Source organism: Ceratotherium simum, chromosome 1 (assembly GCF_057802395.1).
Source record: "Ceratotherium simum simum isolate JZ-2026a chromosome 1, ASM5780239v1, whole genome shotgun sequence".
Classification (NCBI taxonomy): Eukaryota; Metazoa; Chordata; class Mammalia; order Perissodactyla; family Rhinocerotidae; genus Ceratotherium; species Ceratotherium simum.
Genome location: NC_141900.1, coordinates 61,916,363 through 61,932,343, shown reverse-complemented (window position 1 = coordinate 61,932,343; position 15,981 = coordinate 61,916,363). Strand labels below are relative to the sequence as shown.

Genomic DNA, 15,981 nt, shown 5'->3' with positions numbered 1-15,981 from the left:
CAATCTTCAGCCCCTCTCCCCTTCCAGGAGGTAGGGGGGTATGACTGAAAGTTCCAACCCTCTAATCACATGTTAGGGTCCACTGCCATAGGCTGTCCTTAGGCACTTTACAAAAGACACCTCATTAACATAACAAAAGACACCTTTATCTCACTTATCACAAGAAATCCCAAGGGTTTTAGGAGCTCTATGCCAGGAACTGGGCAAAGACCAAATATATATTTCTTATAAATCACATCACAACCACAGTTTCAGTTCCTAGGTACTTATTATAAGCACTTTCTTGAATTAAAAATTGCTGTGTTCACATTTACCCTTCCCTCTAGACAAGGGCTTCTCTACCTTGGTACCACTGACATTTGGGGCTGGCTAATTTCTGGAGTGGGGGAAGTAGGGAGAGTGGCTCCCCTGTCCATTGTAGGATGTTAGGCAGCATCCTGGCCTCTACCCACTAGATGCCAAAAGCACTCCCTCAGTTGTGACAACCAAAAATGTCTCCAGACACTACCAAAGGTCATCCGAGGGGCAAAACTGCTCTGGGTTGAGAATCAGTGCTCTAGACAATAAACATCCTAAGAGGAGGACTGAACTGTTTTTTGGTACTCTCCCCTCCCCCTACCCCAGCACAGTGTCTTGTACACAATAGGCAGTTGCTGAAAGAATCAGAGAGATCAAAAGGAAGTAAATGCAAGTGAGTTAAATCACCTTCATCAGAAAAACTCGAAGCACATATACTACCAATAGCTCAGTATTCTTCTACTACCTAAGAAAAGTAACTTAAAACCATTAATTATAATCTTCAGATTCTTCATTTTATAGGCATTGTTTTTTAGATTATAACTTCTTTGAGAGCAGAGCAGAGACCCTCTCTGGTTAACGTGAGCCATTCAATACACAGATCTTATATTAATATATGTTTTAAGATGAGTGAATGACAACTTTATTAATAAAAGTTAAAAATCACAATCCTTGCTGATGATGGAGAGAAAAAAAGCTGTGTCTCCATGTTTGAAAGCACTAGTCTGTACTAAAGCACAACAATTACTATGGTGAAATAAAATCTTGTTACAGTCTCATCAAAGGTAACAGATACGCATTACTGACAGACACAATGCTGGCATCTTAGTAGCCACACCTATAGAAACAGCTCTGCTAGACAGGTAAGATTGCATTTTAAAAAGTGATGCAAACTGGGGAGAAACATATTTTAGTACATCAGTACTAAAGTTCAAGGTTCCAAATGTTATCAATGAATTAATCCTGAATTTATTCCAGGAAGGAAAACTACAGTCATGTGCCGTATAACAATGTTTCAGTCAACAACAGACTGCATATACGACGGTGGTCCCATAGATTAGTACCATACAACCTAGGTGTGTAGTAGGCTATATCATCTAGGTTTGTATAAGTACACTCTGATGTTCATACGATGACAAAATCGCCTAATGACATATTTCTCAGAATGTACCCCTGTCGTTAAGCAACGCATGACTGTATATGCTTCCACATGCTGAAATTCACACATTTCTTCTCTTCGTACCTTTCTTCTCTGTTACCTTTTTCCTCTGAAAAATAGTAATTTCCAAGACAGTCAGGGATCACGTAAGAGTAAGCATCACCTGTAGGCACATCTGGTGTTACTTTCACGTGACTAGGACAAATAATATTTTACCTCGGAATTGGACACACCAGTTGTGGTCACTTCTTTTGTTTTATCTACTTGCTGGACAAGGAGGTCACAGTAGAGTCTTAGTTCCGACATTTTGGTTTTCAAGTTTTCAGTGTTTTCAGCAAACTCTAAATAACAAAATGACGATAATGTAATTACCAGAATGAACAAATGACTTACTAGTTAGTATACTATACAGATAGCGGAATATATCACCTATGCCTCAAGTCAGATGTTTATAGTATGGGTTACAGATATGATCAGGTGAAGATGGGGGAGAAGAAAAACAGATAAAGGAGATTTTCAGTCTTCTGACGTAATCTACATTATTTCTTGAGCCAACATATTGAATGATCACCAGTACAGGAAGGATACAGCATATTTCTGATCCACTTGTGTCAGAACTGGGAGCAGAGTCAAGGGTTCAGGGTTTTAGTCTCAGTTCTGCCACAGTTTTCCCTATCTGTAAAATAGAGTCATGGCTATCTCCCTGCTAATACAGTGCTCAACAATGGGAAACACTGTTCTGTAGCATGCAAGTACCAGTAATAAGATGGCTTGTTAATTCAGAGGACTGGTCCAGCAAGCTGCCTGTCAAGGCTAATGGCACCCTCCGTGCACCTGCTGCTCCCTCGTTACCCTGGCACTCCAGCCACCCTGGTGCTGAGGGCTCAGCTACAATCATTACCATCTCTGCTTTCTTCTCCATTAAAAAGCTGTATGTTATCACCTGACCTGAGTCAAAGCTGACAGTGTCTAGAATTTGGTCCTGATTTAGCATTAAAAAACAACCAACAAAGAGGCCAATTTTTCTGTTAAGCACATCTGTCATGAGAAAGGTTCCCTGAAACACTTTTTCCCGGAGGCCCCTCTCCAACCAACCTCTTAGGTGTACATATTGGGCTAAGCAGCTGGTAAGGCGGCGACTAAGGCTCAGGCAGTAGGCCCTGACATTCTTGACCCAGTCCAAACAGAAAGTTGTGCCATGTTTCTCAGGAGACCTAATGATACCGAGTTAATGAACATTAAGCAGTAGCAACCTGACAATTAAGTATCCATCCCACCCCAGGGAAGGGAGAGGAAAGCAAAGTGTTACTGCGGAAAGAACCCTGATCCAAGGCTTCTCCTGCTCAGCTACTCTTTACCAAAGGTCAACTCTGTGCCAGCCCAGGGACCAGACAGTTTCATATCATCACTAATCCTCATGGTAATCCTTCTAAGGTAGGTTGGTTATTACCTCTTTTTTTTTGAGGACGATCAGCCCTGAGCTAACAACCGTTGCCAATCCTCCTCTTTTTGCTGAGGAAGACTGGCCCTGAGCTAACATCCGTGCCCATCTTCCTCTACTTTATATGGGACGCTGCCACAGCATGGCTTGACAAAAGGGGCGTCGGTGCGCGCCCAGGATCTGAACCTGCGAACCCTGGGCCGCCAAAGCGGAGTGTGAGCACTTAACCACTTGCGCCACCTGGCCGGCCCCTATTACCTCTTTTTAAACATGAGGAAACTGAGGATTAGAGAGGTTAGCTGACCTATGCCAAGGTCACAAAGCGAGTAACCTGCAAAGCCATGGTTTGAACCCAGTGTTTCTGGCTCCAAAGCCTGCACTCTTTCTACTATGATATGCTAAGAAAGAAGAGTTAGATATAGACTATGGTTTAAATTCCACTGAGATATAAAGCATTTGAAGGATACAAAAAGCTAGCTAGGTGGTCAGAGGCAAGATAACAAATACGGGAACCCAGAGATGCCAATGGGTGATTCCCAAGGTTCCCAGACCAGAGGACAATCAATACTTGCCTTTTTCCTTCTGGGTCCTACTGTCTGTCAGGCAAGCCTTGGCTGACCCCAAGGCTACCAGCCACCGCTGTCTCTCCGCCACACTTCTGGCCTTCAGGTAGAAATACTGTTCCCCAGGGATTATCAGATCCATGCGTGTGTTATCTACAGAATGAACTGGGAGCAAGGCAGAGGGAGGTCAGAAACCTAGAAGACTCCTATCTGGGCAGCCTCTACCCCACCCAAATTCTTGAGCTCAACTGGTGCCAGTCACTGAAGGCTTCTTTGAAGAGAGGATGCCAGCTAGTTTATTTATCTCTTCCTAGATGCCTCTGCTGATGACGAGGGAAAACCCTGCAAGTGGCCCCAAGGTATTACCACTTTGGCCTAAAAAAGAATTGCCCAGTTCTCCTCAGCATCTTTTATCAGAATCGAGAGGGAATCTCTCTTTTGGCTTATGTATGTAAAATATGCTGCTCTGAGGCCAAAAAGGCTTGCATGTCAACAAGGAAAGGCATGCTCTTTATCTCCTCGAGTTTACTGGAAAGCAATCAAGAACACAATATTTTTCCTCTTCTACTTTCCTTCATAAGTCAGATCAAAAGTGTGAGAATTCTCTCAGAGCCCTTCAGGAGAATAAACAAGCAAACTACATTCTCCTTCATCCTCTACCCCCCAAATTCCCTTCTAATCTGTTTCTGAACTACATCTTTTCAGTAATCTTGGTTATTTCCCCAAACCAAGAAGTAAAGGCTATTTGTAGGTCTGTTAGGTGTTTGCTTGTTTTGTTTTGAGCACGTGGTGGTGGCGAAAAGGTGTGCGTGTCCTGATTTAAACACAGAAGTGTTTGCTGCTGCAGTAAAAAGACTTAATAAGATTTACAAATAGCCCCTGGCCCCAGGTGAGCAGGTGACTAAGGAATGAGCACTAGATGTATGGTTAAGCACATTGCTCTTGTTTATTTTGACTACCTCTTAATCAACCTCCTTGTAAACACTGGTTGCAGTTTTAGGTCTTATTTGCAAGGCTTTCTTTTGGATCATAATATTATGTATCTTTGTACTACGGAAGCAGGAGAGAAAGGCACATAGAGGTCAGGGCTTTTTCATTTTGTGGGGCGGGGGGAGACGCAAAGAAAAATAAAAGCTGCAAGTCTCTCGGTTTCTCACCTTGAATTTCACAGACCGCCATTTGGATGCTCCCTTTGCAACCTTTCCAGGCATCTTCAGGAGAATCATAATAGGATAATATCCCCCCACAGAGAAGGAACCATCGAGGCTGCCAACCTAAAAACAAGCAAGAGCATGGTCTCAGGTACTGCCTGCACGAGAGGTGCCTCCCAGGACATAGGAATAGGAAGGATCTAACAAGGCTGCTGGGTCCCAGCTCCAAGCAGCTTACAACCCAGGGGAAACTCTAAGGGCAAGAAGTAGGTTAGAAAAGACCTCTAGGTTTGATTTTTGTAAAATTAAAAACACCCACGCACACAGGCATATATTTTTAGTCACAAAACATATAGAAGTCTGGAAGGATCAGCAACAAACATAGTGATGTTCTCTAGGTAATGGGGTTACTGATGATTTTTATTCCCTTTTTTCCCTAATATAGTACTAATAATCTGTTGTTTTTAATTTTTCTAAGATAAAAGATTATTGGTTCCTGAACATTATTGTTATCACACACTTGCTCTCTCCCTCTCCGGTTAGGAAAATTATCCCAAACTTAGATATGAGGCAAAATATCATATTGCCCTTCCAACGTCATACAGAGTACTGTCTAATAAGCCTGCCCAGGGTCATGTGACACCCAGGAAAAGGTAACTTTGACTTACTATTTAGTATTGATCCACTGCAATGAGTAATCTTAAAACATTCAAGGGTCTAACTACTTTTACTTAGGAGAATTTCAGGGGACAAATTGTATCCAGTCAAAATATACATCTTATCAAGTTCCCTTACGCCATCTATATTCTAGTCAAACCAAACTTACTTGCTGTATTCCTGCTTCTGGGCTTTTGCTCGAGCTGGCTCTTCTTCCTAAAATGTCATCCCTGACTCTCTCTGCACAAGCCTCATCAGTCTCTATTCAAGATTATATTGGAGGTTCTAGCCAGGGCAATTAGGGTACAAAATGAAATAAAAGGCATCCAGATTAGAAAGGAAGAAGCAAATCTACCTCTATTAGCAGACATGCTCTTGTATATTAAGAAAACAAAGCAAAACCTTAAAGAATCCATAAAAAAACTATTAGAAAAATGAGTTCAGCAAGGTTGCAAGATATAAGACCGATATACAAACACTTTTATTTCTTTACAGTTGCAACGAAAAATCTGAAAATGAAATTAACAATTCCATTTACAACATCAAAAAGAATAAAATATTTAGAAATAAACTTAAAAGTATAAGACTTATACTCGGAAAACTACAAAACATTATTCAAAAAAATTAAAGAAGATTTGAAGACCATTATTCCAAAACTGTTACCAGCTTGTTCTTTTCTCACACTGTACAAATGTCTTTCCATACTTAATTTACAGCAATTGTTTGCAAAATTCACTTTTTTCAGTTCAACTAATGTTGAACAATAAATCTTTTTTCAATGAGCATAATTTTCTTCTAAAAATGCACTTATATTTAGATCTAAAATGCACTATATTTTCTTCCTTTTTTATCTCACAACAGCCACTATTTTTAAATCAAAATTTCTAAATGGTGATGTTCTTTTTTTTTTTTTAAAGATTTTATTTATTTATTTTCCCCCCCAAAGCCCCAGTAGATAGTTGTATGTCATAGCTGCACATCCTTCTAGCTGCTGTATGTGGGACCCGGCCTCAGCATGGCCGGAGAAGCGGCGCGTCGGCGCGCACCCGGGATCCGAACCCGGGCCGCCAGCAGCGGAGCGCACGCACTTAACCGCCAAGCCACGGGGCCGGCCCATAAATGGTGATGTTCTTATTCTTTTAAAGATCCAAACTAAAAAAGTGATTACTTGTGAGTCATACTTCTGTCTGACTAAAAAATACTGTAGTTTCCCTTCTCTTTTACTCAGCAGCCTTGTGACAATAGCTCATCTAAACACATCACTAAAAAAACAAAAAAACCCCAAAAAGACTGTACTCCATTAAAAAGATACTTAAATTTTTTTTAATACTTATTTTTAAATTTACACACAGTGAAATTTCTTCTTTGATTAACAGTCCTGAGTTTTGATAAATGCATAGTCCTTTAAGAACCACCATAATGATCAAAATACAAGAAAATTCCATTATCTTCCCCTCAAATTCCCCTTGTGCTACCCCTTTGTAGTCAAGCCCTCCCTCTACATTTCACCACTGGCCAACCACTGTTGTGTTTTTATTTTAAGTAGAAAATATTTTCTAATTTTCTTGGAGACTTGCTTTTTGACCCACGAGTTACTTAGAAGTGTACCATTTAACTTCCTAGTATTTGGGGATTTCCCACATCTTTCTGTCATTGATTTCTAGTTTACTTCTATTAAAGACACAGAACATTCTTTTAAATTTAGCAGCGTTTCTACCATGGCCCAGAACACGGTCAATCTTAGTGAATGTTACATATGCATTTGAAAAAAATGTAGTATTCTGCTGTTGCTTGGGGGATTATTCTAAACTGTCAATTAAGTCAAGTTGCTTGATAGTGTTCAGATCTTTTACATTTTGGATGATTTACTGTCTACTTAGTCTATGAATTACTGAGGGAAGAATGTTGACGTTTTCAAGTATAATTGTGGATCTATTTCTCCTTTCAGTTCTACAAGTTTTTGTTTCGTATATTCTGACGTTCTGTTTTTAGATGTATACATTTAGGATTCCTATGTCTTTTTGATGAAATGACCCTTTTATAATTATGCGTTGTCTTCTTTATCTCTTGCAATTTTCCCTGTTCTGAAGTTTACTTTGTCTAATATTAATATAGCCAATTCAGCATTCTTTTGGTTAGTTTTGCATGGTACACATTTTCCTATCCTTTTTTCTTACCTTTTTTAAAAGACTTTTATTTTTTATAGCAGTTTTAGGTTTAAAACAAAATTGAGAGGGAGATAAAGAGGCTCCCCACATGTCCCCTGCCCCGACACCTGCATAGCTTTCCCCATTATTAACACCACTCACCAGAATGGTATATTTTTTTACCATTTACACTGACATATCATAATCACCCAAAGTTCACAGTTTACCTTAGTGTTCACTCTTGGTGTTGTACACTCTGTGGGTTTGGACAAATGTATAATGATATATATCCATCATTATTCATCTCCTATCACAACCCCTGCCCCCCAGCAGCCACTTATCTTTTTATTGCCTCCATAATTTTGCGTTTCCCAGAATGTCACATAGTTGGAATCATTCAGTACATAGCCTTTTCAGACTGGCTTCTTTCACTTAGTAATATGCCGTTAAGGTTCCTCCATGTCTTTTCAGGGCTCGACAGCTCATTTCTTTTAAGCACTGAACAATATTCCATCAGCTGGATGTACCACAGTTTATTTATCCATTCATCTACTGAAGGACATCTTGGTTGCTTCCAAGTTTTGGCAATTATGAATAAAGCTGCTATAAAGATCTTTGTATAGGGTTCTGTGTGGACATAAGTTTTCAACTCCTTTGGGTAAGTACCAAGGAATGCTATTGCTGAATCATATGGTAGGAGTATGTTTAGTTTTGTAAGAAACTGCCAAACTGTCTTTCAAAGTGGCTGCACCATTTTGCATTCCCATTAGAAATGTATTTCCCATGGTTCCACACCCTTGTCAGCATTTGGTGTTGTCAGGGTTCTGGATTTTGGCCATTCTGATAGGCATGCAGTGGCTATAGGCATTGGCATTGGTTAATGGCACGTAGGCATTATAGTCATCATATGTATTGTTTTTACATACAATGAACACCCCCATTGTTGCTTTAATTTGCATTTCCCTGATGACATATGATGTGGAGCTACTTTTCACATGCTTATTTGCCATCAGTATATCTTCTTTAGTAAGGTGTCTGTTAAGGTCTTTGATCTATTTTGTAATCGAGTTTTTTGTTTGGTTATTGTTGAGTTTTAAGTTTTTTGTATATTTTGGGTAACAGTCCTCTTATCAGATGTGTCTTTTACAAATATTTTCTCTCAGTCTGTGATTTGTCTTCTAATTCTCTTGATGTTGTCTTTCACAGAGCAGAAGTTTTTAATTTAATGAAGTCTAGCTTATCAATTATTTTTTTCATGGATTGTGTCTTTCGGATTGTATCTAAAACGGCATCAAAATACCCAAGGTCATCTGGGTTTTTTCCTATGTTATCTTCTAGGAGTTTTATAGTTGTTTGCATTTTACATTTAGGTCTATGATCCATTTTGAGTTAATTTTGGTGCAAGGTGTAAGGTCTGATCTGGATTCACTTTTTTGAATGTGGGTAACTTACAGGGATTTTTGACTGTGATTGCATTGAATTTAGAGATCAAGGTGGGAAGAACTGACATCTTGACAATATTGAGTCTCCCTATCCATGAACATGAAATGTCTCTCCATTTATTTAGTTCTTCTTTGATTTCACTCACCAGTTTTGTAGTTTTCTTCATACAGATCTTGTACTTATTTTGTTAGATTTATACCTAAGTATTTCATTTTTGGAGGTACTAATGTAAATGGTATTGTGTTTTAAATTTCAAATTCCACTTATTCATTGCTGGTATATAGGAAAGCAAATGACTTTTGCACATTAACCTTGTATCCTACAACCTTGCTGTAATCACTTATAGCCAGTTTTTTTGTCAATTCTTTTGGCTTTTCTACATAGGTGATCAATTCTTCTGTGAACAAAGACTGTTTTATGTGTGCCTTCCCAATCTTTTCCTTTTTTAAAAATTTTTATTTCCTTTTGTTGCCTTATTGTTTTAGCAAGGACTTCCAGTCTGATGTTAAAAAAGAGTGGCAAGAGGAGACATCCTTGCTTTGTACCTGATCTTCGTGGGAAAGCTTCTAGTTTCTCACCATTAAGTATGATGTCAGCTGTAGGGTTTTTGCAGATAGTCTTCATCAAGTTGAGACAGTTCTTCCCCCATTCCTAGTTTAGTCAGTTTTTATCATGAATGAGTGATTTGTCAAATGCTTTTTCTGTATCTATTGATATGATCATGTGATTTTCCTTTTCTATAGTCTGTTAATGTGATGGATTACATTAATTGATTTTCAAATGTTGAACCAGCCTGGCATACCTGGGATAAATTCTAATTGGTTATGGTGTACACTTCTTTTTATACATTGGATTTGATTTGTTCATATTTTGCTGAGGATTTTTACATCTATGTTCATACATCCTTTTATTTTTAATCTATATCTCTATATTTAAAGTAAGTTTTTCATAGACAGCATATAGTTTGGGCTGGTTTTTTTTTTTTTTTTCTTTTGTGAGGAAGATCAGCCCTGAGCTAACATCTGCCAATCCTCCTCTTTTTCCTGAGGAAGACTGCCCCTGGGCTAACATCCATGCCCATCTTCCTCTACTTTATATGGGACATCGCCACACCACGGCTTAACAAGCAGTGCGTTGGTGCGCACCCAGGATCAGAACCGGCGGACCCCGGGTCGCTGCAGCAGAGCACTCGCACTTAACCACTTGCAGCACCAGGCGGGCCCCTGGGCTGGTTTTTTTATCCTATCTGACAATCAGTGTCTTTTAATTCATCTGTTTAGACCACTTACATTTAATATATTATCAATACGGTTGGAGTTAGAGCCCCTGTTTCATTTTTATGATTGCTTCCTGTTTTTTCCTGGGTTTTTTTTTTGATTACTTTGTTCCTCCCTTTCCTGCCTTTTTTTTTTTTCATAATTTTATTTATTTTTTTCCCCCCAAAGCCCCAGTAGATAGTTGTATGTCATAGCTGCACATCCTTCTAGTTGCTGTATGTGGGACGTGGCCTCAGCATGGCCGGAGAAGCAGTGCGTCAGTGCACGCCCGGGATCCGAACCCGGGCCACCAGCAGCGGAGCTCACGCACCAAACCGCTAAGCCATGTGGCCAGCCCTTCTGCCTTCTTTTAAATTATATGATTCTATTTTAATTTACCTATTGGATTTTTTGCTGTATCTCCTGGTATTTTTTCATTGGTTGCTCTAGGGCTTATGAAATACATATCTAACATTTCAGCCTACTTAGAATATTTTACCATTTCAAATAAAACATACAAGGCTTAAACCATATAAGTCCTTTTAGCCTTCCCCCTTTATGTTACAGTCATCATACATATTGTATTTACATACAATGAACACCCCCACTGACACTGTTATAATTTTTGCTTCTTTTTTTTTTTTTTTTTAAAGATTTTTTATTTATTCATTCAGTTTTTTCCCCCCCAAAGCCCCAGTAGATAGTTGCATGTCATAGGTTCACATCCTTCTGGTTGCTGTACGTGGGACTCGGCCTCACGTTGGACGGAGAAGCGGTGCCTCGGGGCGCCCCCGGGATCCGAACCCGGGCCGCCAGCATCAGAGCGCGCGCACTTAACCGCTAAGCCACGGAGCCGGCCCTATAATTTTTGCTTCTAATAGTCATACACATTTTAAAGAACTTAACATGAGAAAAACAGTCTATAATATTTACCCAGATATTTATCATTTGTGTTGCTCTTCCTTTAATCTTGATGTTCTATGTTTTCCCTGATATCATTTTCCTTCAGCTTAAAGAACTGCCTTTAGCATTTCTTTATTATAGTTTTCCTTCAGCTAAAGATGTTTTTATTTTGCCTTTTTTTGTGTGTGAGGAAGATCGGCCCTGAGCTAACATCCACACCAATCCTCCTCTATTTTGCAGAGGAAGACTGGCCCTGGGCTAATGTCTGTGCCCATCTTTCTCCACTTTATATAGGACGCTGCCACAGCATGGCCTGACAAACGGTGCCTCAGTGCGCACCCGGGATCCGAACCTGGGCCGCCAGCAGCGGAGCTCGTGCACTTAACCGCTAGGCCACAGGGCCGGCCCCTGCCTTAACTCTTAAAGATTTCACTGGATACAGAATTCTGTGTTGACAATTCTTTTCTATCAGCACTTTAAAGATGCTGTTCCATGGCCTTCGAGCCACCATGTTTTCTGATAAGAAATCCCAGATATTGAAATCGTTGTTTCCCTATTTGTATTGTGTCTTTCCACTCTTGCTACTTTTGACTTTTTTTTTTAGTTCTCAGCAGATTTATCATGATGTGTGTAGGTACATCTTCCTCTGAGTTTATACTTCTTGGAGTTTGCTGAGCTTCTTAAATCTGTAAATTTGTAGCTTTCACCTAATTTGGGAAGTTTTCAGTTATTTTTTTAAAATGCTTTTCCTTGGGGCCAGCCCAGTGGCACAAGCGGTTAAGTGCGCACACTCCGCTGTGGCGGCCCGGGGTTCCGCCGGTTCGGATCCCGGGCGTGCACCAACGCACTGCTTGTCGAGCCATGTTGTGGCGGCGTCCCATATAAAGTAGAGGAAAATGGGCACGGATGTTAGCCCAGGGCCAATCTTCCTCAGCAGACAAAAAACAAAAAGAGGAGGACTGGCATCAGATGTTAGCTCAGGGCTGGTCTTCCCCACCGAAAAAAAAAATGCTTTTTCTTCACCAATATCTTTCTCACTTCCCCTTCTCCTTTCTCCAATGCCAGAATGTTAGATCTCTTCTTACTGACCTAGAGATCCCTGAGGCTTTATTCATCTTTTTTTCTCAATCTTTTTTTTCTCTATTCTTCAGACTGGATAATTTCTCTTGATTTATCTTCAAGTTCACAGATTTTTTCCTGTGTCATCTGTATTCTATTGAGCCCATCTACTGAGTGATTTTTTTAAAAATTTCAGATATTGCATTTTTTATTCTAAAATGTCCATTTAGTCCTTTTTAATAGTTTATATTTCTCTGCCAAGAATCTCTACCTTTCCATTTGTTTCCAGGGTGTTAATCTTTATCATGCTGGTTGTTCAAGTTTTGTCTTCTCTCTACAGTCTGTCTGCTATTTTTTACTTTTCAGAGTCCTCAGGTAGTTGCTTTTAGTACTTTGTTCAGAGTTTTTAGTTGTAATCAGTGGGAGAGAGGCTACCATGGGCTTACGCCATCTTGGCCCAATAACAACACTCAAATAGGAAAACGAGTAAGATGCCTACTAAGTGAAATGTCAGCCTCATGTTAGGGTACATCACTCTGCCTATAAACCCATCAGAGTTTCTTCAGAAAGTTTGCCAATTAGGTATTATGGGAAACCAGAAGTTTACAATCTTACTGTTTAACAGAAAAAACAGATAAAAAGAAAACATTAATACATTGTGAATTTTTAAAAATCCATAATGAAATGCTGCTGTGTAGAAGGGCAGAAAACATGAGAAGGGGCTATTTAAATCCATTATAGAGAAATGAGCCAAAAGTAAAGAAAAAAGTGAAGGAAAGGTGCTTTTTCACCAAACATAAGAGGAAAAAAATAGTGACCATAAGTAAGCAGGTATAGAATGAGAGAAGCAAAAAGGCTGAATAAGTCCCTAACTTCTTTCTAGTTTCCTTTTCTACAGAATTACAGCATGAGCTTAATAGAATCTAGTAGTCTCTTTCAGCTTTCAAAATCTTTAAATCTCTATCTAAATACAAAGTAACAGGAAACTCACTTCTTTTGCAGAATCTATTTAAACAGAAAGTAACTAACGTCAAGAAAATAAAGTGAGATTAAATTTCTTGACAGGATTGACAATGTTTCTGAAGTGGTGAGTCAATACCTAATTTATTCACCATAAATTATGGTTGCTGTGTTCATAACCATACATATTATATGATCGTTATAATACATTATATTATGGATGTTGTATAGACATGTTAATAGTGAAAAAAACTACCATTTTTAAATTGAAGCAAAGCACAGTTATTGACCCCTGACCTCCACAGCCTTGGTGTTTTCCACTGTCCAGCCCTGCATGCTCCGCCATACTCCACCTCATCAGAGCCCTCCCCATAACTCAGCTTCCCTGGGGGAGCTCCAGACAGGACAGTGGATGACAAAGCCTTGGGTTCCTCTGCCAGGTCAGTCAGGAAGAGTTTTGCTGCAGCTGGGGAGGAGGGAAGAAGAAGAAGAGACTTCCCTAAAAGCAACAGATAATAACCAAGCATTAACTAAATTATAGCCTTCTTACTTTACCATTAATTAATTAACAAAGCATTTTTTGAGCACTTATAATTTGCCAGGCTTGGAGACTTAGAGAAAAGACGATCCCAGCCCTCACAGAGTGACAGTCTAGTTGGGAGTCAGGCATGCAGATGGTGAGGAGACTAACTATAATTACAGTATATTATATCAAATTCTCTTTAGAACCTTCTGTTAGAGGCTACTGTAAGTCACCTCTCCTGTGTGCCTTGGACTACCGAACTGGATATTTATTTGTTATACTCATTTGTTCTGGGCAATGCCTCGTATATGTCCCACCATCACCTTACTCAAGAGAATATTAATTAATTTTTGCTGGAAGCAAAAGTAAAGACCAGTACACAGATTTACATGATCTGTAATCATCATTCATCCCAAGGAATGACTACCATACAACTGCAGAGTCAATTCCAAAATTCTGATGGTTTATTTGAATCTTTTCCTTTATAATTAATACCCCTCCAACTTCCAAAAGGAGGACTTAAGGAATTCTGGATACCTACACTCTCAGAAGCCATGAGGAACTACAATTTGCACATAGACAATACAAAAAAACTGAATTTTTCTGGCATCATTAATCAAAACAGCTATCCAATTAACCTACCCTTAAGTGAACTATGTACTAGGCAGGTTCGTATATGTTGCCCATTTCATCTTTATAATAAACTTAGTATGACTATTATTCTTGCTGTCATCTTAAAACTGAGGCTCAGGAAGATTAAGTAACTTACTCAGGTGTCAGCACTAGGAAGTAGCAGAGCAGAGGTCTGAACTTATGGCTTTCTGACTCCAACCTTTTGCACTTATGCATTCAAATATACTGGCCCACGGCCCTGACACGGAAACCATGAATAAAAAGTTGACCATTGGATATCCTCGTGCAAAGAATGAAGCTGTACCCTTACTGCACATTATACACAAAAATTAATTCAAAATGGATCAAAGACCTAAATGTAACAGCTAAAACTATAAAAGCTTTTAGAAAAAACACAGGAGTAAATCTCCATGACCTTGGGTTAGGCAACGGTTTTTTGATATCACACTAAAAGCACAAGCAATTAAAAAAAATTGATAAATTGGACATCAAAATTAAAAACTTCTGTGTTGCAAATGAAACCATCAAGAAAGTGAAAGACAGTACAGAATAGGAAAAAATATTTGCAACTCATATATCTGATAAGGAACCTGTATCCAGAATAAAGAACTCTTACAATTTCACGATGAAAAAATAAATACCTCAATTAACAAATGAGCAAAGGATGTAAACAGACATTTCTCCAAAGAAGATATGCAAATGGCTAATAAGCACACGAAAAGATAACCAACATCATTAGTCATTAGGGAAATATAAATCAAAACCACAATGAGATAGAACTGCACACTCACTAGGATGGATATAATTTAAAAAGACAGACAATAACAAGTAATGGCGAGAATATGGAGAAATAGGAATCTTCTCTCATTACTGATGAGAACGTAAAATGGTGCAGCCACTTTGGAAAACAGTTTGGCAGTTCCCCAAACTGCTAAAAGAGTTACCATATGATCCAGCAATTCCACTCCTAGGTTTATACTCAAGAGAAATGAAAACACATCCACACAAAAACTACACACAAATGTTCACAGCACCATTATTCATACTAACCAAAAAAAAAAAAAAAAATAGAGCAACCTAAATGTCCATTAATTGATGAAAGGGTAAACAAAATATTGCATATCCATACAATGGAATATTATTTGTTAATAAAAAGGAATGAAGTACTGATACATGCTACAACTGATGAACCCAAAAACATTATGCTAGGTAAAAGAAGCTAGTCACAAAAAACTATATAATGTATAATTCCATTTACATGAGATGTCCAGAATAGGCAAATTTATACAGACAGAAGATTAGTGGTTGCCGAGGGCAAGAAGGGGTGGGGTGGGAGTGACTGCTAATGGGTATTGGGTGTCTTTTTGGAATAACGCATATGTTTTAAAATTGACTATGGTGATGGTTACACTCTGTAAATATACTAAAAACCACTGACTAGTACACTTTAAATGGGGAAAATTTATGATAGGTAAATTATTATCTCAATAAAGATGTTAAAACACAACAACAAAAAAGGTTGACCAATGGTTGTGAGACCATGAGAATCCTGCTCTGGATCACTCACATTCCAGATGTTCTCTTGGCATTGTTTACACAGCACAAACTAGGGGCAAGAGTCACCTTCCTCCACCTGGGGGAGTAAGCAAAATTATAGCATCTCTTCAGACAACCATCTGGTCAGCATGATGCAAGCTTTTGTTATTGCTGGAATGCAGTGCTGCAATGTGCTTTGCCCTAACCTGCTCAAGGAGCCCAAGAAGCCTGCAGCTGGCTGGAGCTCACGGCA

At 39.1% G+C, this 15,981-nt stretch overlaps 1 protein-coding gene across 2 annotated transcripts in view; it reads right to left on the bottom strand.

Moving 5' to 3' along the window:
- PLEKHA8 (pleckstrin homology domain containing A8) overlaps positions 1 to 15,981 on the bottom strand; it is a 52,985-nt gene that overhangs the window by 32,314 nt on the left and 4,690 nt on the right. Inside the window, exons 1-4 of one of the 2 annotated variants that reach the window (XM_087429150.1) lie at positions 5,438 to 5,533; positions 4,618 to 4,734; positions 3,470 to 3,625; positions 1,673 to 1,797 (exon numbers count right to left, since the gene is read on the bottom strand). In XM_087429150.1, the coding sequence (XP_087285276.1) occupies positions 1,673 to 1,797; positions 3,470 to 3,625; positions 4,618 to 4,639 (303 nt within the window). In that variant the 5' untranslated portion in view covers positions 4,640 to 4,734; positions 5,438 to 5,533. Of the gene's footprint in view, positions 1 to 1,672; positions 1,798 to 3,469; positions 3,626 to 4,617; positions 4,735 to 5,437; positions 5,534 to 15,981 lie in introns of those variants that run through there. The other variant, XM_004418869.3, reaches the window with a different exon arrangement.